This window comes from Sinocyclocheilus grahami, unplaced genomic scaffold, assembly GCF_001515645.1.
Source record: "Sinocyclocheilus grahami isolate Dianchi unplaced genomic scaffold, SAMN03320097.WGS_v1.1 scaffold1438.1, whole genome shotgun sequence".
Taxonomy (NCBI): Eukaryota; Metazoa; Chordata; class Actinopteri; order Cypriniformes; family Cyprinidae; genus Sinocyclocheilus; species Sinocyclocheilus grahami.
In genome coordinates this window covers 59,444-85,987 of record NW_015506617.1, presented here as the reverse complement: position 1 = coordinate 85,987, position 26,544 = coordinate 59,444, and the positions used below count along the sequence as shown (strand labels likewise).

Genomic DNA, 26,544 nt, shown 5'->3' with positions numbered 1-26,544 from the left:
ACACACACACACACACACACACACACACAAGGAATGAAAGAAACAGTCACTCCAAAACTGATGTTTTTCAGAAATATTCACTGTAAACTTTCAAGTTGGTAGCCATAATACTTTGTACAAAACAAAGAAAGAATTAAATACTCACTCTGAAACTGATGCTCTTTCAGAAATATACACTGTACATTTTCAAGTTAGCAGCCATTTACAGACATAATGCCTTGGAAAAAAAGGTAAAGAAGTCAAAATATTCTCTTGAAGAGTGCTGCTTAGTCTAACATAGAATCAGAATTTTTTATTTTTAAATCTAAATATTTTTTATTATAAATCAAGTGCTTCATTATAACAACTGCGTTCACATGAGCATTTTTGCGCCGCTTCTTTGCAGTTTAGATATGACTTATAAAACAAAACTTTTAGAACTCTGTTAATTCATTAGAAATTGTGTGTAATCTGTGTGAAGTCAATCTTGGGTATGAACCACTATTTAGTGATCTCAGCATTAGGCCACATGTGCAAGACTTGTGAGAAAAAAGTGGGAGGCGGAGTACTTTGTCCCAAAGGGGGTTTGTTGAATATAGTAGCTTGTAGCTTCCTTTCAGATTTATTAGTTGTATTTGTATTTGGGTTGCCATAATAAAGTTGCTAAGCAAATGTTCAAAAGATTACGATCCAAATGAAACCATGCTGATTTTCTCAATCGGTTTCAATTGCGCAAGTTAGAAACCAGCTTGTATGCATATACACAAGACCACCCATTCATATACACCACACGTACTCTTTAACAGACACATTTACTCTAAAGCATGCCTCTTTTGACCTCAACACCTGACCTTTGACCTCTTCATACGCAGGTTCACCATTCTGCCGTCTGGTTCTCTGAAGATTAGTGATGTCAGGCTGATAGACAGTAAATTCTACACCTGTTCTGCTGCTAACCCAGCTGGCAACGTCTCACTCACCTACAATTTGCAAGTACAAGGTACAATCCAATAATTGCAGGATTTATCTGTGGAAAAACTCTTAAAATACATGAAATAGAATGCAGATTTTGGGAGTGTTCATAGTTCATACAATTATTCATCTTTTCAATGACAACATCTCTTTTAAGGTTTGACAATGAAATTTGATCTTGTAAAAAAAATGCTGTGGTAGAACTATGACATAGCGATAGTATCAGATATTATTGCCATCATTATTTTACATAATTGATTATGATAAGAAATGTTGTTTGAGCAGCAAATCAGCATATTAGAACGATTTCTTAAGGATCATGTGACACTAAAGACTGAAATAATGGCTGCTGAAAATTCCGCTTTGTCATCAAAGAATACATTACATTTTAAAATATTTTAAAATAGAAAAGTTATTAAACGGTTAATATTTCACTGTTTTTGCTGTATTTGTATCAAGTAAATGCAGCCTTGGTGAACATGGGATCTTTCAAAAGCATTAAACAAAATCTTGCTGAACTCAAACTTTTAGATGGTAGCTCAAAAAGAGGATAGTGTGGTCTTTGTAGTCATTCACGTTCTTAAAATTCTAGAATTCAATTTCCTGTAACCAAACAACATAGAAACCAGACTTTTTTTTGTACTGGATTTATCCTAACAGCTAAACCAAGGATTCAGCCAGCACCTTCGTCTCTTAAGGCTTTGATTGGCCAGACGGTGGTGTTGCCATGTGTGGTCCAAGGAGAGCCAAGCCCTCAGATCAGCTGGCTTCATAACGGACTTCTTGTGGGCAGTGATAGGATGCTGAAGATCCAGGCGGTCCAGCACTCGGACAGTGGCACGTATAGTTGTGTAGCCAAGAATAGTGCTGGAGAAGAGACCATCGAGATTGTTCTGAACATTTTAGGTATGTCTGTTGAGCAAAACTGCAAGAATTGCATTGTTCAACTGTAAACATTTGTCATTGCACAAAGAACTCTTTGGAAACCAAAACATTTAAGGAAGGCAATATATCATTATCCCCAGCCAATGTAAATTATGACTAAACATGAGTGTGTAAACCAGTGGATTTGGTCACAAATCACTTATCCCTGTGTTCCTGTGCTCTCCACTCTGACCCTTGAGTTGAGCTTTGGCTTTGGCCTTTTTATGTTAACCTTGTGCTTTATGTTAGTACTGTGTCGTGTAACTGCTTCTTCAAATTGCTTGACTCTAGTATAATTACTGTATGTGGTTACAGAGGGCCCCTATTTCAAGACACATGGAGAGACCATCATTGAGACTGTGGCTAACAGCAGAGTGCTCATCCCTTGCCCTGCAAGAGGTAGGTCAACTAGCTTAGCTTGTCACTATTACTGTATTTGTGGTGTATTTTCTTCTCTACTTCCGTGGGTTAATTAATGCTTGGTTTAATCCCATTTGTAAGACAAACAAATGTTTTGAAAGACTAAATGTAATTTGAGGTGTTAGTGTACAACCAAAACATCTTTTGTTAACCAACTTTACTAGCTTTTTAAGAAAAGTTTTGCTATTAAACAGTGTGACTGTGCCCATTCAGCAAGACCAGCACAAAACCAGCACAAACCAGCCCCAAACCAGCAGGGAAATCTACGTATATTGGTCTAAGTTTATCTTTTTGAGCAAAATGACATTTTAAACAAGTTAGGCTTATTTAATTTTCTCTGCGTTTCCAGATTTATTCAACATATATATTTATGTAAAGTCAGATTTTATTTCTGTTGTTTTAGGCTGAGCTGTAGAATGTATCATATAATGGATGCTAAATATATCTGAAATTTAGGTCATTTTATCGATAACAAGCTATTTGTAGTCTCTCTCTCTCTCTCTCTCTCTCTCTCTCTCTCTCGCTCTAATTTTCTATATGGACGGATTAAACATTTATTGGAAATAGAAATTCAAATAAATGCATCCCTGCAGAATATAAGTATTTTAAACGGGACATGACATATGAAAATCTGACTTTTTCCATGTTTAAGTGCTATAATCGGGTCCCCTTTGCATGTACCAACCCAGAAAACATGAAAAAGATCAACCCAGTAAATTTTTTGGTAAGCCTGTCTCTGCAAGCTTGGGAAAAATTAGCCGCTCAGATTTCGCTCCCCTGTGACGTAGAAAGGGAATCTTATTATAATATTACCACCTCTTAATCTGCAAATTTCTACCCATGGCATCGCCATTGTGTTTTCGCAAGCTACAACGGTGTACCAGTTCTTATGCCATGGCAAAAATTAGAGCAAAGCAGGCTAACTGTTCTGTCTTTGGCTGCACTGATGAGCACAGAACAGATGTTTTTTAGCAGAGTATCTGAAGCTGTGTTCACGCCATGTCGTAATCACTATAATTCCGAGATGGCAACACGTGACATTCTACTTGGAGCTGAATTATGTGTTTCTATGGCAACACTATCAACGCCAAAGCCCTCACATGCTCCAGAACTCGTAATAACAACTTGTAAACTCGGAATGTTCTGAGAGTTACGACTTAGACCAGTACAGCTGTACCACCTGACCGTCGCCAGATTCGTTTACAGCACCCATTATAAGCATGTCCATGCTCAGTCCGAGGACATGGAAAGCTATGAGTAAAATGTCATGTGTTGTCATCTCGGAATTACGGTAATTATGACATGGCATGAACGAAGCATGAGCTGTAAAATCACAGCCCTATTCTGGAAAATGGGGCGGGGAGCAGCAGCTCATTTGCATTTAAAGAGACATGCACGAAAACAGCGTGTTTCTGCTTCCACTCAAAATAGGCATTTACAAAATGATATAATAAATGGTCTAGCAATTAATAAAGTTATAATAGCGAAAATAAAGGCATCTACATTTACATAATATATGTAAACAAGCATATGTGTGAGAGAGCGAAATGATGAAAGCTGTCTTTGGGAGTTTAGTTTTTTTCCCGCTGTCTCTCACCATATGGTCTCTTTTCTCACCGCCACCTCATTTTGGCTGCTGGCAACATCTTCGTTCGGTAACACTTTGTGCAGGTTTAACAGCTCGTTTCACATAAACAGACCTGGAAAGGAAGTCATATGCCTTCATTTGCTAGAAGTGAGAGGTGTTTGGTGTGAATCGGTGTCTGTTTATGAAACACACTACAGTGATACATACCCAGCTCTTCTCGTGCACACTGTAAGCTAATAGGTGTTGTTTTGATGGAAACCTGCCATGGCAACCCTGCGTGTCGCGGATATGACATGATGTGAGTGTATGTGTGTGTGTGTGCGCAGCAGCTGGAACACTACTCTTCTCCTCTATCTCTGAGGGCCACATCTGCTTTCCTGCATGCGATGGCCCACTGGGAGAGGAATCCTAATTAGGGACTGTTGCAGGCGGAGAGGAGGAGGGCTAAGAGCGCGAGTACAGGGAAAGAAAGGGTTTGATGGGTCGTTTTTACAGGCGGTTATCAGTCTGTTTTGATTCAGGGCAAAGATGGTCAAGTAATCCTTACTATTAAGTGGAAATTGTGCTGAATTGCTGTTTGTTTTCTTGTGTATGTGTTGTATCTCTAATGTTGTTATGGGGACTGAGAATTCAGACATCTGTGTAGCACTTAATGAGAGGTACTTAATACAGATATGACAGTAAATAAGTGCAAACGGCTGTGCTGTCGTGCATGTTTGGTGGCGGATGACGGCAATCATTAGGCTCCAGCAAAAGTTTGTGTCTGTAAAATAAAGTGGCATGCCTAATAATCACACTTCATAGGAAATGAGCTACCTCAAACACAACCTTTACAGTTGATTTATAGGTGCTGTGTTATGATTTCACTCTACACTAAAAGTTTGGGGTCGGCAAGCCTCTTATGTTCACTAAGGCTGTAAAAAAAATACAGCAATATTGTAAAATATTATTAAAATAACTTTCTGTTTTAATATATATTGCTGATTTAATGTATATTGTTGACTTGCAGCTCGAGAAACATTTCTTATTATTATCAGTTGAAAACATAATTTTTGTGGAAAATTGTGATGCAAATTCTATTATGAATAAAAAGTAAAAAATAGCATTTATTTAAAATAGACATCTTTGTAAAAATATGAATGCTTTATTATCACTTTTGATGAATGTAATACGTCCTTGCTTCACAAAAGCAAAACGTTGATTAAAAACAAAAACAAATCTTTATTTTTTTATTTTTATCTCTTGCGCGAGTACAGGGAAAGAAAGGGTTTGATGGGTCGTTTTTACAGGCGGTTATCAGTCTGTTTTGATTCAGGGCAAAGATGGTCAAGTAATCCTTACTATTAAGTGGAAATTGTGCTGAATTGCTGTTTGTTTTCTTGTGTATGTGTTGTATCTCTAATGTTGTTATGGCGACTGAGAATTCAGACATCTGTGTAGCACTTAATGAGAGGTATTTAATACAGATATGACAGTAAATAAGTGCAAACGGCTGTGCTGTCGTGCATGTTTGGTGGCGGATGACGGGAATCATTAGGCTCCAGCTAAAGTTTGTGTCTGTAAAATAAAGTGGCATGCCTAATAATCACACTTCATAGGAAATGAGCTACCTCAAACACAACCTTTACAGTTGATTTATAGGTGCTGTGTTATGATTTCACTCTACACTAAAAGTTTGGGGTCGGCAAGCCTCTTATGTTCACTAAGGCTGTAAAAAAATACAGCAATATTGTAAAATATTATTAAAATAACTTTCTGTTTTAATATATATTGCTGATTTAATGTATATTGTTGACTTGCAGCTCGAGAAACATTTCTTATTATTATCAATGTTGAAAACATAATTTTTGTGGAAAATTGTGATGCGAATTCTATTATGAATAAAAAGTTAAAAATAGCATTTATTTAAAATAGACATCTTTGTAAAAATATGAATGCTTTATTATCACTTTTGATGAATGAAATACGTCAGTTCACAAAAGCAAAACGTTGATTAAAAACAAAAACAAATCTTTATTTTTTTATTTTTATCTCTCTTTTTTTTTAGCATTTTAATTAAGATTATGTTAATATAACCAAACTCAAATCATTTTAAGACTTAGTGGGACCTGGGCCCCTGGCTGAGAACAACTGCATAATTTTTGTTTGTTTGCAAACAATCATAATTTTGATTGTGTTAGTGGCGCATACATTTAAAAATGTTAACATCTGTATAGAACACACACTGTTTTCTTATAACAGAATTCCTCCGTCCTACAGGTGTGTTAGATAAAGAAGACATGTGCCAAAAGGAGTAGGAGTGAGGAAGTCTGTCCTTTTCAGATCGATCCATTTAATCTGGCTTGCACTGAAAGACATGACCCCACCCAAGGAACACACACAAGACTCTTTTTATAACGTGCATCATCTGAAGTATTGTTCAAGGGATTTCGGACAAATAAACTGCTCCTAATGTTATCCTGTAATGTAAACAGGACCAGCTGCACACCATTCTTTAAGTCACAAAAACAATCAATCCAAACATTATGACTGTAGACATCTGCTCTGGGAGTTCTTTTCCCTCCAATTCTGATTGGCTTGTTAAAAAAAAAAGTGGCTGACTTATTGTATACAGCGGCCCCTAAAAGTATTTGGACACTTAAGATGCACTTAAAGTATGAATATCTTTGAATTACGTAATAAATTATTATACCAAGTGACATTTATTTTAAAGCTAGCACAAACACGCATTTGAAATAAAATCCTTCACTAAAAAGCTTGTAAGAAAGTGAAGACAAACAGCATTTATATACTTTGTAGTTAAAACATTAGTGGATAGTTAATGTGACAAACTACAGCTGTGGTTACTCTAATAAGACACCTGTGTGAATTTGGCCTCAGTTGGTTGCAAGTCATTTATTTGCAGATGACAGCTGGTTTGATATGTTCTGTCACAACCTCATGTCATTTCAGACCTGTGTGGCTTTTTTATTTCTGTGGAACATAAAAGAAGATATTTTGAGGATGTTTCAATTGCTTTTTGTCAATACAGGCTCCTTGGAAAAAGATCCAAAACCATACCTGTACATAAAATTCACTGCAGTTTCCAGCTAAAATGAACACTAGTGGCAGTAAACAACTTTTCTGATGTAGTAAAATAGCTTGGTAAGCTCACCTGGTATGGCTGTACCTGATGTGAAGTTACAAGTCCCGTGAAACACAAGTCATGACAAAAGATTTTAAAAACTTGTAGAGGTAAGCTAAAATGGTATGGTTGCTGCAGCCAAAGGGTTTTTATCTCACGATTGGTTTTGTTATATCTATCGGTGTAGTGTAGGCGGTGCATTATTTTCAAACATGATAGAGCAGTAATATTTTAGTGCTACTGACTGGATGTTTCATTTCCAAACTGCCGCAATATGTACAACAAACAATAAAATGTTTCTAGATTCACATTCATCTGTATCGATTAGATCTGAACACTCTTTTAGCATGCTTTTCAGCACGCTTTCCAGTGGGCCGGGGTTCAAATGGGGTTCAAAACAACAGTGGACACTTTCATTGTATGAATAGAAAAACACTGAGAAATTCTTCAAAATGCCTTTTATGTTTCACAGAAGGAAAAAGTCACACAGTTTTAAAACGACACAAGGAGGAGATCTGTTTTATAAATCTGATCATATAAAAGTGATCGTTTCTCTTCACAAGACTTGGATTAAACTGCGTGATTCATATGGATTTTTTTTTATGATGCCTTTTTGGATCTTCCACATTTTGGTTACCTGGAATTTCAATGAAGGAAAACCTCAGAAACCTCTGAGGTTTCATTAAAAATGTCTTATTCATATACTTGTGTTATGATTTCACTCTACACTAAAAGTTTGGGGTCGGCAAGCCTCTTATGTTCACTAAGGCTGTAAAAAAATACAGCAATATTGTAAAATATTATTAAAATAACTTTCTGTTTTAATATATATTGCTGATTTAATGTATATTGTTGACTTGCAGCTCGAGAAACATTTCTTATTATTATCAATGTTGAAAACATAATTTTTGTGGAAAATTGTGATGCGAATTCTATTATGAATAAAAAGTTAAAAATAGCATTTATTTAAAATAGACATCTTTGTAAAAATATGAATGCTTTATTATCACTTTTGATGAATGAAATACGTCAGTTCACAAAAGCAAAACGTTGATTAAAAACAAAAACAAATCTTTATTTTTTTATTTTTATCTCTCGGTTACCTGGAATTTCAATGAAGGAAAACCTCAGAAACCTCTGAGGTTTCATTAAAAATGTCTTATTCATATACTTCTATGTTTTGAAGATTAACCAAAGTTTGAAGAGTGAGAACATGACGACAGATTTTCTTTTTTGGATGAACTATTCTTAATAGTTCTGAATGTCCAAATGTGTCTAAATACTTCTTTTGGGCCTCTTTTCGTGTATTTAAAAAAAAAAAATCCTTATTACAGTATATTCCTTCCACCACTATAGACTCTGCATGTCACATGGGAGAGTTTAATCTAAAGTGCTCTGGGTGAAACCAAACACAAATAAACACTTCTCAGTATCTGTCATTCCTGCCCAGATGGCCTTTGAGGAGGTTTAAGAGTTGACTGTAAAACAAGTACAAGGTTACCCCCTGCCCCGTCACTTAAAGCTAACCTAGTAAAGTTCATCACACATCTGTTAAAGGGGTCTTGGAGGCTGATATAGGACCTCATTGGTGTGTTTGAACTACTCCCCTTACTGCTGTCCTGAAGTCTCTTGACTTTTGTCTTTGAGCTATAAATCTGGTGTTCTTACGCTTGATCAGTTCTCTTCTGATATACTGTGTCTGGCATCTTCACTCGGTGCGTTTCACCTTGAAATACTGTTTGACGGGACATCGGCTGATCCACTTTCTTTGAAAGAAATTATTTACTGGCATCCTCTTTGTTTCTGCTCTTTGTTGCCTCTCTGTCAGATGGATGGATATCTGGTCTTGTTTTTAAGCTCTGGTGAGCCGTGTGTTCATTGTGCACAGGGAATTGTGATTCTGTCTTTTCTGATCGAGGTCTTCTCTTTCACACATACTGTTTCTCTATCTCATTTGTTTTGCTGTTGTCATCCCCTGGCTAGGGTCTCCTGCTCCTTGGGTGCGATGGTTCAAAAATGGCCTGGAGGTTCATATGGAGCGATCGGAGCACGGTGTGTCTTTGGCTGAGAATGGCTCGCTGGTGATTGGCTCCGCTTCGGCCAGTCACAGTGGAGATTTTAAGTGTGTGGCCAGTAATGAAGCAGGATCAGTGGAGAGGAAGACCAGGCTAAAGGTCAATGGTGAGACTTTTGCAGCATTTCCACATGGCTAATAGCTTTATTATGTCTAATTAATGTCTATTTAGTCTAATATATAACATTTTATAATCACTGAATCTTGGATTACAAATTACGAAACAATAATGTGTTTAATGTGTGCAAGATGTACAAATTTGTATTGGTGACTCTTAATTTATCCTGTATAGTGTACATAGAAGTTAATAGGAACACATTTCTGGTTTGTGTTGTTTTAGAGTAGGCACTTACAGTAGATTTATTTGAAGACTTTTTATTGCTTGATTACATGCCTAATTAAATACAAGCAAATTACTGTCAGGGTTTAGTGCTGGATAGAATTATGCTGAATGATTTCTTCGTCTCACAAATCTAGTTCCACCGGAGATCCAAGACGATGGGCAGCCTTTGAATCTGACGGTCACACTGAAGCAGCCCCTCACACTGGGATGTGATGCTTTCGGTATCCCAACCCCAACCATTACCTGGACTAAAGACAACAGACCTGTAGGTTAAGGTTTCCTCACGCATGGTGATTTTTTATAAAGATTGTTATATGACAAATAATGTATAGTCACCCTGTCATTAAAGCAAAATAAAACCCAACAGGGTTATCAGGACCCCATCATAAAATTGATTAATTATCCAGAATATTACACAGCTGCTTTCCAAATAAATATTTAAATTAACATGGAATATTAATTTTACTGCAGAGTGATGTGAGAGACATAAATCTAGCATGATGTATTAAAACAGTTGCCTGGGGCAATGGTCAAATATATAGTTTAACTGTCACTATACAAAAATATTTGCAGAATGCCAAATAATCCAGAGAGCCATGTAATACTATTATATAATTATTTTATTTTACTACCTGTTTGACTCTCCTCCAGTGTAATGGTAACATAGGGCCATCTAGTGGCCATAAAATTCATCACAAATCTTGGCCGCCTACTTTTGGAAATCAATTATCCGCTCTGTGCTTCTAGGTATTGGAGACTCCAGGGGTGTATCTGCAGAATGGAAAAAGACTTTTAAAGATTTACCGTGTTCAGCATGATCACGCTGGCCACTTTTCCTGCACTGCCCAGAACTCTGCTGGGGAAGACAGGAGGGAGTATATTATTGAAGTACAAGGTGAAATATAGACCGACAAGCTGTGTAATTTAAAGTAACATTGAGGTGTATGGAACAAAGGCTAAATATTAGGCTTTGTTTTTGTATTTAGCTTGTAACATTTGATACAAATCCCTTTAGTTTCTCATTTATATTTGTATGTTCTGATGTGTACGTTTAGCTCCACCAGTAATTTCAGGCACCTCAGGAGTGCAGGAAATGACTGTCATGGCAGGGCAGGAAGTGGACATGCAGTGCAGAGTTAGTGGCCGCCCACTGCCTACAGTGGAATGGAGTCATGATGGAGAGTGAGTCAATGACACACAATTGCATGCTGCTGTCTTCCAGCTTTTGTGCTCATGTGAGCTCTTCACAATCTTTCTCAGAATTTTATCCCCTAATGGAGACCCTCATGTGGAGTTTCTGGAGAAGGGGCAGGTTTTGAGAGTCAAGTCTGTCAGGCCGAGGGATCGTGGCCTATATCTGTGTATGGCCAGTAACAACGCTGGGACTCAGACACGGCAGTTCAGGCTGAACGTACAAGGTACGGTGGAAATCAAAAGGAATTAAACCATTCTTATTCCAGGTCCTATTACCGTTTCCTTGATTATGTAATGAATTCTAAGCCATATGTGTTTGACTCATTAAAAATAAACAAATTATAAGAGTCATTCATTTGGGAATCAATCAGACTACACTGTTTGTGCTGTATTGTTTTGTTTCACTTATAACAACTGAATCATAAGAATCATCATTCAAGAATATGATTATACTGGTTGTGCTGAATAGTTTTGATTCACTAAAAAATAACTGAATAATAAGAGTCATTCGTTCAAGAATTTGACTACACTGGTTTCATTTTATAATTTTGATATAATAAAATAAAAGAACTGAATCATAAGAATCATTTGTTCAAGAATCAAACTACACTGGTTGTGCTCTATGGTTTTGTTTTACTAAAAAATTAATCATAAGACTGATTCTTTGAATAATAAGACCAGACATTGTAGTGTATGGTTTTGATTCACTAAATGAACAGAATTATTAGAGTCATTCATTTGTGACCCTGGACCACAAAACCAGTCTTAAGTCGCTTGGGTATATTTGTAGCAATAGCCAAAAATACATTGTATGGGTCAAAATTATCAAAAAAAATTTTAATGCCAAAAATCATTAGGATATTAAGTAAAGATCATGTTCTATGAAGATATTTTGTTAATTTTCTACCGTAAATATATCAAAACTTAATTTTTGATTTATAATATGCATTGCTAAGGACTTCATTTGGACAACTTTAAAGGCAATTTTCTCAATATTTTGATTTTGCACCCTTAGATTCCAGATTTTCAAATAGTTATATCTCGGGTCAAATATTTTCCTATCCTAACAAACCATATACATTAATGAAAAGCGTATTTATTCAGCTTTCATATGATGTATAAATCTCAATTTAAAAAAATTGACCCTTATGACTGGTTTTGTGGTCCAGGGTCACATTTGGGAATCAAACTCTACTAGCTACTGTATGTATTTGATTTACTTAGAAGTGACATTTGAATTTTCTTATATATTTTTTGATGGAAATTTCTCCGTTCCCAACACCCACGTTTTCATCTTTACTTTCATCCAGTTCTCATCCAATCTTTATTCTCGGTCTTTTCACAGCTGCTCCCATGATTCATGATGCCGGTGAGAATTCAGAGGTGACTGTCGTTCTGGGCTTCCCTGCTGTTCTTCACTGTGAAGTTGAGGGGATCCCACTTCCCACTATCACCTGGCTAAAGGACAACCAGCCCATTGTGTCCAGCCCTCAGCTCACGTACACACAGAGTGGACAGTCTTTGCGTGTGGCTGCAGCCCGTGGTGAGGATGCAGGCACCTACACCTGCCGAGCAACTAACCTGGCTGGAACAGCACACAGACACCACACACTAAGAATTATGGGTAGGTATGGAAGGTAAAGAGATTTACATAGCTAAAGGTTGTTTGTTTTTGTCAAAGATTAATACTGTGCCATTTCCTCAGTACCTCCACAGATTGAGGGGGATTCTACGACTCTCAGCTTTGGCAGAAGAGAAGAGAAAGTGAGAATTAATGGGACATCGACTTTGTCATGCCTGGCCAAAGGCTTTCCAGAGCCTGTCACACAATGGTTTAAAGATGGACAGGTCCGTATATCTGTTTTATGTCTCTCAGGTTGTTCCATAGTTATGTCTAGACCATACTGCATGATTGTGAGTGTCATATTGCTTTTTACGCTGCAGTCAATGAATGAACAAGAAGATAATATTGAGTCACTTACATTTTTAACACAGTTAATGTGTATTTTTGTTCCTCCCAACAAAAATATTTCCAAACAAAACAAAAGCACGATCAAGTCACTGAACAACATGTATTTGAGGATCTGGAGAAGCAGCAATTTCAAATGCATTGGTTGAATGAATGGTTCAATGACTCAAACATAAATATAGTCCCTTGTTTCATTCCTGGATAAATCAGTGTGTTTGAATACATTTGTTTAAATAGTGATTAAATTACTCACTCATACAGTCACTTTTTTGTGTTGTTGGACTATACAGTTTATATTGAAAAGATGCTGTTTTTATTTGCTTTCTTCTTTGATTGCCTAGTTAAAATTAATTCAAGGAATGAAACAAGAAATTAAAATGAAAGCAAGAAATATTCTTGTGAGCCACAGTAGCTCATGTCCAGGAAGGATCTGGGCCTGAAATCGTTCCTGGGCTCTTCTAATCATCTTTTGAGGAGGAATGAATAAAACAGTCTTATTCAAACCCTCTCTATTCATGTTCCACAGCTATTAAATGGGAATACACACACCGGTCTGAGAGTGAACAGTCACATGCTCCTCATCGAGAATGCCATGTTGTCTCACGAGGGCCAGTACACATGTGTGGTTACCAATTCTGCTGGAGAGGACAAGAGAGACTTCCACCTGATTATACAGGGTCAGTGCAAATTATACACACTTTAACTTCAGTTGATAGGTGTAGATATTAATGATTGTTTCTTGAACTACCTCCTCAGTTCCTCCAATCTTTCACCGGGTAATAAATGGTGCTGCTGGTTTCTCACTGGGGGAGAGAGAAGATGAAGAGGATCCTGACGGCACTGAAGGGATGGTTGAAAGACGAGAGGTGGTACTGGGACACTCCATCAGTCTGTCCTGTGAAAGCAATGCTATTCCTCCTCCTCGACTCAGCTGGTACAGGCAAGGCAGGCAACTTACCAGCTCAGATGGAGTTGCGTTGTTACCTGGTGAGTGGAGTGAAATGTTCTTTTGGTGCCATGAGTCGTCGATAAATAAGCTTTATTAAATATACCTATATTGAAATATTGTTACAATTTGACATGTATATTTTAAATATATCTTAGAATGTAATTTATTCCTGTGATGGCAAAGCTGAATTTTCAGCATCATTACGCCAGTCTTCAGTCTCACATAATCTCCCAGAAATAATTTTGATATGCTGATTTGTTTCTCAAGAAAATTTTTTTACCATTATGTTGAAATGTTAAAAACAGTTGTGCTGCTTAATGTTTTTTTTGGAAACAGTGATACTTTTTTCAGTTTTCTTTGATGAATATAAAGTTGAAAAGAACAGCATTTATTCAAAATAGAATTCTTTTTTAACTTAATAAAAATCTTTACTGTCACTTTTGAACAATTTAATGCATTCTTGATGAATAAACGTATTAATTTATTTTAAAGAAGAAAAAAATAGTGTATGTACTTGTATGTATGTATGTATGTATTAGCATGTCCAGTACATGTGCAAAAAACCTTTTTATTAGCATGTGAACACCATGGTTCTCTTTAGTTATTGTAGTTAAAAACAAACAATGCCATCAATTTTGAACTTAAAGATAAAACACTGGCATATACAGTATATATACAGTACTTGTTTGTTTTTTGTGTGTTTCTCTTCAGGAGGGAATGTCTTGCAGATCCCACGGGTTCAGCTTGAGGATGCTGGGAAATATACCTGCCAGGCTGTGAATGAAGCTGGAGAGGACAAAATGCACTATGACCTGGAGGTGTTGGGTAAGGAAGTGAATCCAACAGGCAGATCTCTATAGCATTCAAATTAATAAACTTTTTTTGTCAGCCTCATTAATAATGAGCATGAATCATCTGCATAAACATGACTAATTTGACATTTTACGCAGTTCCTCCTTTGATTGATGGCCAGACTGATGAGTTCATGCAGGACGTGGATGCTGTGGTCAACTCGACTATATCACTGCGCTGTGATGTCACAGGAAACCCCACTCCATCTGTATCTTGGCTGAAGGATGGTCTGCCCCTCTACAGCGGCCCTCACCATCAGATATTAGAGGATGGGAAACTGCTGGAGGTGATGGTCATGAGCTCATAAACATGAGTTTTAACCCATTTCTCTCCTAATTATGCATACTATCTTTGATTTATAGGTTATCATTGATTTATATTACTAGGTTGATACAAAGATTTTGCTCATTTGAGAGAAAAAATGAAGCGCCATGCCTTGTATAACCCTGTGTGTCTCTGTAGATACTGAATGTACAAGTGTCAGATGCGGCCAGTTATCAGTGTGTGGCAGAGAATAAGGCTGGAGCTGTCGAGAGACTCTACAGCTTGTCTGTTCAAGGTAGGAGCAATTGACAGGGTTCCAACAATCATGGAAAACCAGGAAACATCAGGGAATTGTGTTTTGAAAATGATTAAAAACTGCAAAAAGTCTTGCAAAAATGAATGGAAATTTCATTAATGATGAATAGTTATGTTCTGCTCTAAAATATTCCATAGGCTAAATTATGGCAATATTGGGGGAAAAAGAACTTGCTCTTTCAAACCATAGTAGTGTGTAATGTCAAATCATTTTTGAGTCCGTTCTTATTTCCAATGAATTGTCAAACATTTCATAGATCAATCTGAAAGATTCATTAGCTAATTTAAATTATAATATTTTTATATTACATTATTGTTTTACAGTTGTCAAATAAATGAGCATAGGAGCATAAATAATTAGCTTTTTGTCTAATACACTGTTAATACAGCATGTATTTTTCTTAGTTCCACCAAGGATCGTGGGTCGCCGAGAGGAGGATATGAGTGTGGTGGAGGGTCACATGATCTCTCTGCTGTGTGATGTGCAGGCATACCCACCTGCTGACATCATCTGGACCAAAGATGGGCAGGTGCTGGAGTTCAGCACTGGCATCCACATCCTGCCAGGTGTTTTGCAGTCTAAATGTAACTCTCTGTGTGTAGCAATAATGCTTTGTGAAGCATGTATGCATGTACAGTATGTAATGTGCCATCATCTTGTTCAAAGGTGGTCAGATGCTGCAGCTTCCCAGGGCTGGACAGCAAGATGCCGGCCAGTATGTCTGTACAGCCACAAACTCAGCCGGACAAGACCAAAAGAGCATTCTCCTTACCGTCTACGGTTAGAAGACTATGGGAACTTTTGTTAATTAATTGCTTCAGTTGATTAATATAGCAGGTTTAAAAAATTTTTTTGATTTGGCCCTGATTTCTAGCCCTGCCTTCACTGGTGCCACGTCTTGAATCAGAGTCAGAGGTTATGACACCTCAGGTCGGGTCATCGCTTAGTCTGCGTTGTGAAGCCAACGGCACCCCTGAACCAGAGGTCACATGGTATCGTAATGGACTTCAGCTGGCTGCTGGGAATGGTTTGAGGATAGAGCGCCAGCAACTTGAGATAGTTGGGGTGCAGGTAAGAAAGCACAGTTTTATGGAAAGAAAGATGTTTTATGGGAGATTTGCAAATGTAAAAGCGACTGTAATGACCATCAAATCAGCATATTAGAATGATTTCTGAAGGATCATGTGACACTGATGACTGGAGTAATGGCTGCTGAAAATTCAGGTTTGCATCACAGGACTGAATGACATTTTTAAAATATCTTAAAATGCAAAACAGTTTTGTAATAATATTTTTACAATATTTTTTTATTAAATAAATGCAGCCTGGGGAGCATAAAAAAAAGACCTCTAACTTTTAAACATTAGTTGTGAATGTATAAATAAGCAGTGTATTTCTAGTTATTGCTTTGTTGACATGGTTTCTTTCCCTAGGTGGCTGATGGCGGGGTGTACACCTGTAAGGTGTCCAACATTGCAGGTCAAGTAGATCGCACCTTTAGAGTAACAGTCCATGGTGAGTCCGAAAAACACAGCGCAAATGAAACATTTATGCTTTATAACAGTTACAGGTGCAGTAAGCGATTTTGCTATCTTTCACTATTAGTGCCTCCTGTGATGGAGGGCCCTCTTCATGAGACGCTCACTCAAAACATGGGCTCACACATCACCCTCATCTGTGAGGCCTCTGGCGTACCTGTACCCAACATTGCTTGGCTGAAAGACGGCTCTCCTATCGGTCAGTTAAATACTGCGCACCTTCAGATTTTAGTGTGAATATAACACACTTTATATGCATTTTGTTGTCTGTTCTTTTGTGTAGAAAGCAGTTTGCAGTGGAACTGGTCAGCGAGAGGAAACCGACTGGAGTTAGGCCCTCTGCAGCTCTCTCATGCCGGCACTTACACATGCATCGCTAAAAACAGTGAAGGGCAGACGCAGAAAGACTACTCACTTACTATATTTGGTAAAACTGCACGTAGCTCTAATCTCAAGTAATCTCAGTCTTGTTTTTTGATTCACACTGTGTGGAATTTGCTAATTATTAACTCTAAAATAACCAAATGTATTTGGCTCCATCAGCGTCACCCACAATTATAGATTCTGGCCACCCATCAGAGGTCAGTGCACCTGTTGGGGAGGAACTGACTCTTGAATGTCGGGTGATGGGTACACCTACTCCCAAAGTGAGCTGGCTGAAGAACGGAAAGACTCTTGAGAATGGAAACAAAGAGCATATAGCGTAAGACTCTCACACTGATTCATTAAATTTTTTTTACTACTACTACTACTAAATGTTTAATAATGTATTGTAATGTAATATAATGCGATTTATACAACAGTTGCCTACGGCCAAATCCCAGCCGTTCTGATATAGAGCAACAGCACATGGGTGCTTGTGTGATATTGCTAATATATTATGTAATAAAGTATTTATACACAGAGTATATAAAGAAAGACTCACACAGATGAATGTTTTTTTAATTAAGTTTGAAAAATGAAGAAGAAAGAAACACGAAAAACTGAATGAACAATTTTCCCACACTTTCCGCTCCAATTGGTATGCTTATAATATTATTTGTAATTGACATTTGTATAAAAAAGAAAAGAAAAAAATCAATTGTGGGACTTTTTGACTCTTAATATAATATAATATAAACACATTGAAAAATTTATAAATTTTTTAAAAATCAGAAGAGAGAATTTTCATGAAAAATATTTTAATTGTTCAATTCCTACACCTTTCAGTCAGTTTGTTTTGCTTATAATATTATTTGTAATTAATTGTATTCAAAAGTATTACATTTTATTAAAAATCACTAGTGGGACTTTTTGACCCCACTGTATAATAAAGACAGTATATATATATATATATTATATATATATATATATATTCATTATCAAGCACTTTTAACACTGAAACAAACACAAGCACTAACTCATATATATATATATATATATATATATATATATATATATATATATTAACATATATACTGATGTGTTACAGTATCTCTCCTGATGGGAGCACTCTAACACTTCTGAATATAAGGCCAGAAGACTCCGGAACATACACCTGCCTGGCTGTCAGCTCTGCTGGCCAAGAGAGCAAGATCTATACCTTGTTTGTACTGGGTGAGAGCAGCTGTCTTTCTATAGTGTTTTAGCAAACACAATACAAATCTGTTAAATAATTTCCGTGCTTTTTGCACTACAGTTCCTCCCTCCATGAGTGGGGAGACCAGCGTCCCCCGTGAGGTGCACACCACTCAGCACAGTGTGGTCACACTGGAGTGCAAAGCCATTGGGACTCCTCAACCTCAAATTAGCTGGCTGAGGGACGGTCATCCTTTACTCCTCTCACCCCATGTCCGCCTGCTTTCTGCAGATACTGTTCTTAGGTCAGTTTTGCACGCACAACAGATGACAATTTCTGATATTATAGATATAACATTAGATTGACGGTGTCCTGTGTCTGAACAGGATTGCACCAGTACAGCTGTCTGATTCTGGCATCTACACTTGTGTGGCTCGTAGCAGAGCTGGATCAGCTGAACTCAACTTTGACCTCCACGTGCAAGGTACAGCAGAGCCTTTTAATTGATTAATTTATGTAAACACGACTCAGTTAACAAATAAAATATGAAAATAGAAACAACAAACCTGCAGGTTTTTAACTATTGCTTTTTTGTCCCCCTCATCAGCTCCCCCTGCGGTTGAGCGCACAGAGCCGACTGAGCAGGTGGCCGTGGTCCAGGGCTCTTCGGTAACACTGACCTGTGAAGCCCGGGGTGTGCCTCCTCCAACTCTATCGTGGCTGAAGGATGGCCAACCGCTTTCGCTGCACCGTAATCTTCTGCTGGATGGACAGGAAACCCGCTTCTTGCTCTCTGATGTGGGTCCCAGTGATGGAGGCCTCTACAGCTGTGTGGCGAGCAACCAGGCAGGAAGCAGTACCAAGACTTTCAACCTGACCGTGCTAGGTATTTGCAGTTGAAAGCAATGTAAACATGAGAAGTAAAGAAATTAGAGAAGCCCCTTTTTTACATGGGCTCGCAAACATTTTGTAATGGAAATCAGTGCTTTTATGAGGGAATGCAAAGTTTGTTGGGGGGGGACACAATGCTTTTGCATGAGAATGCAAATGTTTTGCGAGAGAACACTGAGTTTCTCAGGTAAGAGCAATACCTTTGCCAGAGTATGTAAAGTTTCTTGGAGAAATGCAATACTTCCCCATTTCATATTGTATATACTCTTAGGGATGTATAAAGGCATAGTTTCTGATATAAGTATTAAATCTGAGGATGTATTTTTCCATATTAGAGCCCCCCAAGATCTCTGGCTCTTCATCCCCTGACGAGCAGCTGGTTGCACTGGACAGTGTGCTGGAGCTGGAGTGTATCGCGACCGGTCTTCCCCCTCCAACCCTCAGCTGGCTGAAAGATGGGCGTCCACTACAGGACAGCATGGCAGTAATAGAGAGAGATGGGCAGCTGCTCAGAATCAACCAAGTTCAGGTGCTTTGAATTTGGTGCTTATTCAAATGAAGGTGTTTTGCTTGTTTATAATAGGTTTGCATTTGTTTGTGACTTTGTGGTTATACCAGTATGTTTTGAAATAGGTGGAGGACGCAGGTCTGTATACCTGTATTGCTAGTAGCCCAGCAGGAGAGGATGGCAGAAACCATTGGGTGCGCGTTCAGCGTGAGTATATGTGTGACAGTAAAGACTTTTATAATGTTGCAGAAGATTTCTATTCCAAATAAATGCTGTTCTTTTGAACTTTCTATTCATCAAAGAATCCTGAAAAAATATATATCTCAGTTTCCACAAAAGTATCAAGCAGCACAGCTGTTTTCAACATTGATAATAATAAGAAATGTTCCTTATTATTAGACTGAAGGCTAGAGTATTGATGCTGAAAATTCAGCTTTGCCATCACAGGAATAAATTACATTTTAAAATATATAGTAAAATAGACAACACTGGAAAAAATGTCATATAAGGACCACAGTCATAACAGGTGAATCATTTGTCCGATCACTTTTAGTTCCACCCACTCTTCTCGGCTCTAATGACATCAGAACTGTATCGGTTCCAGCTAAAGGTCACTTGACACTGGAGTGTCAAACCAACAGTGACCCTCCACCAGAGATTGAGTGGTACAAGGATGATGTCAAACTACAGGCGAGTTGCTCAGTGTACTTTCTGGATGTATTTGTAACTTTACATTCACATTTCACAATCACATTATTCTGTCTTTTCTGTCTCTCTCAGTTGGGAGGTCGAATTCAGTCCATTGCTGCTGGACAGTATTTGGAAATTCAAGATGTCCGGACCCAAGATAGTGGACAGTACAGCTGTGTGGTCACCAACATTGCTGGCAGCACCAGTCTGTTCTTCACTGTAGAGATTCTCTGTAAGTTTGTGTTACTCACTCTCATGTCGTTTCAAACTTGTGTGACTTTCTTGCGTGGAACTCCATATACACATAAGCATATACATTGCTGTTCAAAAGTTTGGGGTTGGCAAGTTTTTTTTAATGTCTTCGAAAGAAGCCTATTATGCTCGACAAGACTGCATTTATTTGATTAAAAATGCAGCAAAATGTGAAATATTGTGAAATATTTTTACCATTTTAAAATAGCAGTTTTCCATTTTAATATATTTTAAAATGTAATTTATTCTTGTGATGGAAAATCTGAATTGTAATTACTTCCAGTCTTCAGTCACATAATCATTAGGAAATTATTCTAATTTAATATTTTGATGCTCAAGAAATATTTCTAATTATTATCAATGCTGAAAACATTTAGCTACTTAATATTTTTTATAGAAACTGTGATACAATTACAGGATTCTTTGATGAATAAGAAGTTCAAAAAACAGCATTGCTGTCACTTTTGATCAACTTAATAGATCCTTGCTGAAAAAAGGGTAACACGTTATTTTAAGGTGTATTTTTTACACGTTACATGTACTTACTATTATACTAACAATTAATTATGCATACATAATTACATACAAGTAACCCTAAGTCAAACCCTAATCCTAACCCTAACCATATAATAAGTTGTTAATTAATATTACTCAGTACTTAAATGTATAACTACACTGTAACAAGGACACCTTAAAATAAAGTCTAACCAAAAATGTATTAAAATTCATATTGACCCCCAAATGTTTGAATTTAAATGAATGGTAATGACAGATTATATTTCAAATGCTTATGTTTTCACTGTATGGAAAAGAGTCCTGCAAAGCAAAACATCTCTTTTTTTTATGTTCCACAAAAGAAAGTCAGTCCTACACGTTTGGAACAACATGATGGTGAGCAAGTTATAACCAAATTATGATTTATTTATTTTTTTTCATTTTTGGGTGAACTGGTCATTTAATGCTAAACATGATGTTGTTAATTCTCAATTAGTCAGTCTTTGGTTCAAAGGAAATAAACAGTTTATTGATTATGTTCACTTAGTGCCGCCGGTCATCAGAGAGGGCAGCTCACTGATCGTAGCACATGTCAATCAGGATGCAGTGTTGCCATGTCAGGTGGAGGGAGGGCCTTCCTCATCTGTCCTGTGGAGGAAAGATGGCGGTCCAGTCCCACTTCACCATGGCAGGTAAGTTTGAACCTCAAGCAATCAAGTAAACAGCCGCTTTAATCCTGTCCTGAATTTATTGGATATCAAAGTGCCACCAACTAAATTCAATCTCTGCCTGCTCAAAGATTCAACTTGCTATCAGAAGGCTCTTTGCGCATTGCGTCAGTGCAGCTGTCTGACGCCGGGCGTTACTACTGCAGTGTATCAAATCAGGCAGGATCAGACCATCGCGGCATGGACCTTAAAGTCTACGGTACTGCAGAACACTTACACTTTCTTTAGGTTGCACTAAAGAGGGATAAAGGCATTTTCACCAACCTCTTAAAAGAGTTCAGACTGGTTGCCAGGCTAATTCTTTCTTTTCTATCCTCATTTATCCTTTCAGTTGGGCCCTCGATTAGCCCTGGCCCCTTTAATGTGACGGTGGTCACAGGTCAGAGAGCAGTGTTGAGTTGTGAGAGCACCGGCATACCTGCTCCTCAGGTGAGCTGGAAAAGGAACGGCTCACCCCTCAATGTAGATCTTCAGTCTGGCGCTTACAGGTTTGAAGCGATATTTGAAATGATAAAAAAATATATATATTGTATTTTTTTTTTTTGTTAGATTTGTTTTAATGTATAATATTATTTTTATTTCATATTTAATTTATTTGCTGACATACAGATTTAATTTAGTTAATGACAATTTATTTATAATAATGTAATATGTAATATATACTGGTGTAATTTTTAAGATTAGTATTTTGACTAAATGTTTTTATTTTGAAGGTTAATGTCTTCTGGCTCTCTGATCATTTCCTCACCGTCTGTTGAGGATGAGGGCTACTTTGAGTGCACAGTGACCAATGAGGTTGGAGAAGAGCGAAGGGTCATAGAGGTCATTCTGCAAGGTACTGTGTAACAGATTTGTGTATAATAAGAAATATAAAATACATATTCACACTCATATACTATAGCCCAAAACTGTTTGGAGACTTCTGCCATATTTACAAATATATTTTCGTTTATGTAATAAAATAGCAAAAAAGTGGCATTTATTATAATGAAACGTAAAGTGTCCAAATGTTTTTGGGTGTAACTGTACATGTACTCTAGCATATTGTGAACTCGTACTGTCTGTGCATATTCATGAATTATTTTCATATTGGATTTTTTTCAGTTCCTCCTCTAATTAAAGATGATGTCAGCAGTGTTACAGCTGTTAAAATGTCTCCTGTCGTGTTGCCATGTCATGCCATGGGCCGTCCAGAGCCTGTCATCAGCTGGAACAAGAACTGGATGCAGCTAGGCACTCGAGGGGGCAGTTACCGTGTGCTGCCCACAGGTGAATCTGAGACAAACTTCCACCATAAGCTACACGCTTCAGCTATTACTGATATTCCTAAACCTATGCTGTAGTAGATGATTTAACTGTAGTTGTTTCATTGTGTTGTAGGTGCACTGGAGATCTTGGCTGCAACACCTAGTCATGCTGGCAAATATACCTGCTCTGCCCGCAATTCTGTTGGAGTGGCTTACAAACACGTTACTCTTACTGTACAGGGTAAGATACAGACGTAATAGTGATATTATGTTGCTTGAAATCATCTTATGAATAATAAGCACATTTAGTATATGCAGTAAATAAAATACATGGTTTGGTTTGGGTTCTTAGAGCCCCCAGAGATCAGACCCATGGCAGAAGAAGTCCAGGTGGTGTTACATCACTCAGTGGTTCTACCCTGTGAAGTACAAGGATTCCCAAGACCCACCATTACATGGCAGCGAGAAGGTGTTCCTGTGGCAACAGGTTGGTTTGGTTGCAGCCTACCTGTAGTTGGATTAGTTACCAGTTTAAATTATAAAACAGGAAATATTAATAATATGACTGTGATTCAGAGATAATGTGTGACACAAATGCTTATATTAGAAGACTTTCTGATAAAAGATCTAGCATACAGTATGTACTATGGCTGTGAATATTTTTAGGTCATAGACTGACAGTGCTCCCCAATGGAACTTTGAAGTTTTCACGGGTCACTCTTGGAGATGCTGGAACATACCAGTGTTTAGCACAGAATGAAGCAGGAACAACTATGGGAAGAACCAACCTCATTTTACAAGGTACGGCATGTTTATATGAGGAAGTCTGCCTATACAGTATCTCAAACTAAAGGTTCAGTTGCATATTCATCTCACTGTTTCGGTGACAGTTCCTCCGGTGTTGTCTGTGCCTCATCTGGAGTACACAGCAATTCTTGGCCATCCGGTCAGTCTGGAGTGTACCGCGGACGGTCAGCCAAAGCCAGAAGTGACATGGCACAGGGAGCGTAGGCCTGTTGTGGAGGGCACACACCTGAGACTGTTCTCTAACGGCACACTGCACATCACTGCCACTCAACGCAGCGATGCAGGAATCTACACCTGCTCAGCCCGAAACAACGCTGGTAGAGCCAGCCATGACATCAGAGTAATTCTGCAAAGTGAGTTCCAGATAATACCAAGAGAATCATTGTTTAAAGGGGTCATCGGATGCCCATTTTCCACAAGTTGATATGATTCTTTAGGGTCTTAATGAAAGTCTATAACATACTTTGGCTACAATTTCTCAATGGTAGTGTAAAACAACACCCTTTTAACCTGTCGAAAACAGCTATGTTTACAGCAAGCGGTTTTGGTACATTTCCCTTTAAATGATAATGAGCTCTGCTCACCCCGCCCCTCTCTTCAGTGGGGTGATGCACAGTTCTCTGAGAGACTAAACTTTAGCCGCATTCATCGTGAAACTTGCTAACTAGCACATTATTAGGAAAGGTGATTTGCAAAATTCATTAAAAAACTTACACACTTCTTCTGGAGGTGAAGCTGGATCACAAATTATTTGCACGAACATAGACGCATTTAGGTAGATCGGGGGTGCATTCCCTTCAAAAACAAAAGTAATCCACTACGTCTTAGATGTCTGGAGTAAATGACAACTGCTATGCTCATCATTACATCCAACAACAAAACACCTCGATCGCTTAGGAGACATTGTTGTCTACACATGCTCCGGCGGTGAAACAATGGCAGACTGTTGACAGCTCACTCAGGGCGGGTCTAAGGTAAGACGCCAGTGTCAATCAACTATCGGGGGAGTGGCCTTGCCCTGTATGACGTCACACTGGCAGGAATCTGAGAACTGCTTAATTTGAGAAAGGGGTTTGAATTTATCGAGATTTTAAATAAACCACTGGGTGGATTTTTATCATTATAGGCTGGTTGTGTACACACACTGCCAACACATATTTCAGTTCAAACAACATTTTGCATCCGATGACCCCTTTAAGTTATAAGGTCCCCCTCCTCACACTGGCAAATTATTATTTTTTAAATAAGTAACTTTAACAACGATATATACTTAAAACAAGAAAAACAGACATTTTATCAAATGTGGTGAAAACAAGAAGTATTAACATGATTGATTATACAACATTGAAGTCTATGCTATTGTAATAAAATATATAATAAGCCTTAATTACTAGAACATATTAATAATAAATATGTACTAATACACAAAAATGCAATAAATAATAAATCTTAACTACTTTGAAACATTAAGTATTCTGAAAAGCCACACCCTACAAAAAATAATGTAATTTTTCTGTATTTTTGTCTTATTTTCCATTAAAATATCTAAACATCCTATCCTAAACCCCCATATTTAAAAAATTATAATTTGGCATGAATGTAAGAAAATATATTGATGTTTATGCTTAAAAAGAATTCAGGGTGGTGAAAGCAACACTGTCTTAACATTTATTATTATACAACAACTTTAAAATGTATTCTATTATAATAAAATATAAGTCTTAAAATGAATTATTATTAAATGTATATAATTTTTAAATAAATAAGTCTTTAAACAGATATATGTATCTTGTTTTAAATGTTTCCATTTTTTTTTACTAACAATATGATAAAATAACTGATGAAGAATTTTTTTTTTTACAATGTAATAGATTGAAATAATTTTTGTATTTTTATATTTTATAATTATTTATACAATAGATCTTTCTGGTCCTCGAACATGATTGGCTAAGAGCCTTTTCCAGGAGTGTGATATTCTAGTAATAACAGAACTCCAACCGTTTAACTGTTTGTATCATTCTGTTTGCAGTATTTCTCACAGAGAGTGTCATGGAATGTAGTTTTAAGATTTTTTTTTAGGTGAGAATGTAGTTGCCTGCAGCAATGCATGCCGATATGCAGACATATCACATTGCTACTCGTGTGATATTGCTCATGTAAAATAAAAAATATGCTTACATATATTTAGCATTACATTACATTTATCAAACTGTGGTCTTAAGCATTTTAAACCTATTAATGACTATTAATGAAAGACATTAATATACATTTTATTCATTAATATATTTATATGCCTCTCCTCTTAGCCCCACCACAGATTTATGTTGGTCAGTCAGAGATGTCGGTCATCCAGGGATTTCAAGCACTTCTGCCATGTGCAGCACAGGGTCTTCCAGAGCCCAGGGTGAGCTGGGAGAAACAGGGAGTCCCTGTGCCAACCCTCCCGGGCAAATTCACTCTGCTGAGGTCAGGAGAACTGATTATCGAAAGGGCTGAGGTCAGTAATATGCATTTTATTGGATATAAATGACCAGAATGCCCATTTAAAATACCCTTCATATAAAGTCATGATGTTACTTTATGTATTTTTGCAGCCTGGTGATGCGGGTCTGTTCACATGTGTAGCCACCAACACTGCTGGAACAGCTCGACGGGACATTCGCCTGTCTGTCAACATGAGACCTGCTTTTAAAGAGTTACCTGGTGATGTGACGTTGAATAAAGGCCAAAGTCTCACCCTGTCCTGCCATGCTCAGGGTACTCCACCCCCCACCATAACATGGACTGCCAACAACAGGCCCTATACAGGTATGAGAGGAGTTTATCGTCTTTCCTTCGATACCTTTTTTCCAGCATAACAAG

The 26,544-nt window shown here is 37.5% G+C and overlaps 1 protein-coding gene across 1 annotated transcript in view; it reads left to right on the top strand.

Moving 5' to 3' along the window:
- hmcn2 (hemicentin 2) overlaps positions 1-26,544 on the top strand; it is a 109,357-nt gene that overhangs the window by 55,144 nt on the left and 27,669 nt on the right. The window contains exons 21-61 of the mRNA XM_016256518.1: positions 852-979; positions 1,612-1,857; positions 2,191-2,274; positions 8,991-9,188; positions 9,559-9,689; positions 10,172-10,319; positions 10,480-10,606; positions 10,685-10,842; positions 11,964-12,242; positions 12,324-12,466; positions 13,114-13,264; positions 13,344-13,574; positions 14,248-14,361; positions 14,487-14,674; positions 14,851-14,947; positions 15,373-15,534; positions 15,635-15,748; positions 15,843-16,039; positions 16,402-16,483; positions 16,574-16,705; positions 16,790-16,933; positions 17,050-17,209; positions 17,978-18,102; positions 18,185-18,368; positions 18,451-18,548; positions 18,672-18,950; positions 19,291-19,484; positions 19,589-19,670; positions 20,017-20,153; positions 20,244-20,385; positions 21,448-21,592; positions 21,700-21,827; positions 21,960-22,116; positions 22,342-22,463; positions 22,733-22,897; positions 23,009-23,116; positions 23,228-23,362; positions 23,542-23,676; positions 23,766-24,035; positions 25,989-26,179; positions 26,277-26,490. Coding sequence (XP_016112004.1) covers positions 852-979; positions 1,612-1,857; positions 2,191-2,274; positions 8,991-9,188; positions 9,559-9,689; positions 10,172-10,319; positions 10,480-10,606; positions 10,685-10,842; positions 11,964-12,242; positions 12,324-12,466; positions 13,114-13,264; positions 13,344-13,574; positions 14,248-14,361; positions 14,487-14,674; positions 14,851-14,947; positions 15,373-15,534; positions 15,635-15,748; positions 15,843-16,039; positions 16,402-16,483; positions 16,574-16,705; positions 16,790-16,933; positions 17,050-17,209; positions 17,978-18,102; positions 18,185-18,368; positions 18,451-18,548; positions 18,672-18,950; positions 19,291-19,484; positions 19,589-19,670; positions 20,017-20,153; positions 20,244-20,385; positions 21,448-21,592; positions 21,700-21,827; positions 21,960-22,116; positions 22,342-22,463; positions 22,733-22,897; positions 23,009-23,116; positions 23,228-23,362; positions 23,542-23,676; positions 23,766-24,035; positions 25,989-26,179; positions 26,277-26,490 — 6,425 coding nt within the window. The remainder of the gene's footprint in view (positions 1-851; positions 980-1,611; positions 1,858-2,190; positions 2,275-8,990; positions 9,189-9,558; positions 9,690-10,171; positions 10,320-10,479; positions 10,607-10,684; positions 10,843-11,963; positions 12,243-12,323; positions 12,467-13,113; positions 13,265-13,343; positions 13,575-14,247; positions 14,362-14,486; positions 14,675-14,850; positions 14,948-15,372; positions 15,535-15,634; positions 15,749-15,842; positions 16,040-16,401; positions 16,484-16,573; positions 16,706-16,789; positions 16,934-17,049; positions 17,210-17,977; positions 18,103-18,184; positions 18,369-18,450; positions 18,549-18,671; positions 18,951-19,290; positions 19,485-19,588; positions 19,671-20,016; positions 20,154-20,243; positions 20,386-21,447; positions 21,593-21,699; positions 21,828-21,959; positions 22,117-22,341; positions 22,464-22,732; positions 22,898-23,008; positions 23,117-23,227; positions 23,363-23,541; positions 23,677-23,765; positions 24,036-25,988; positions 26,180-26,276; positions 26,491-26,544) is intronic.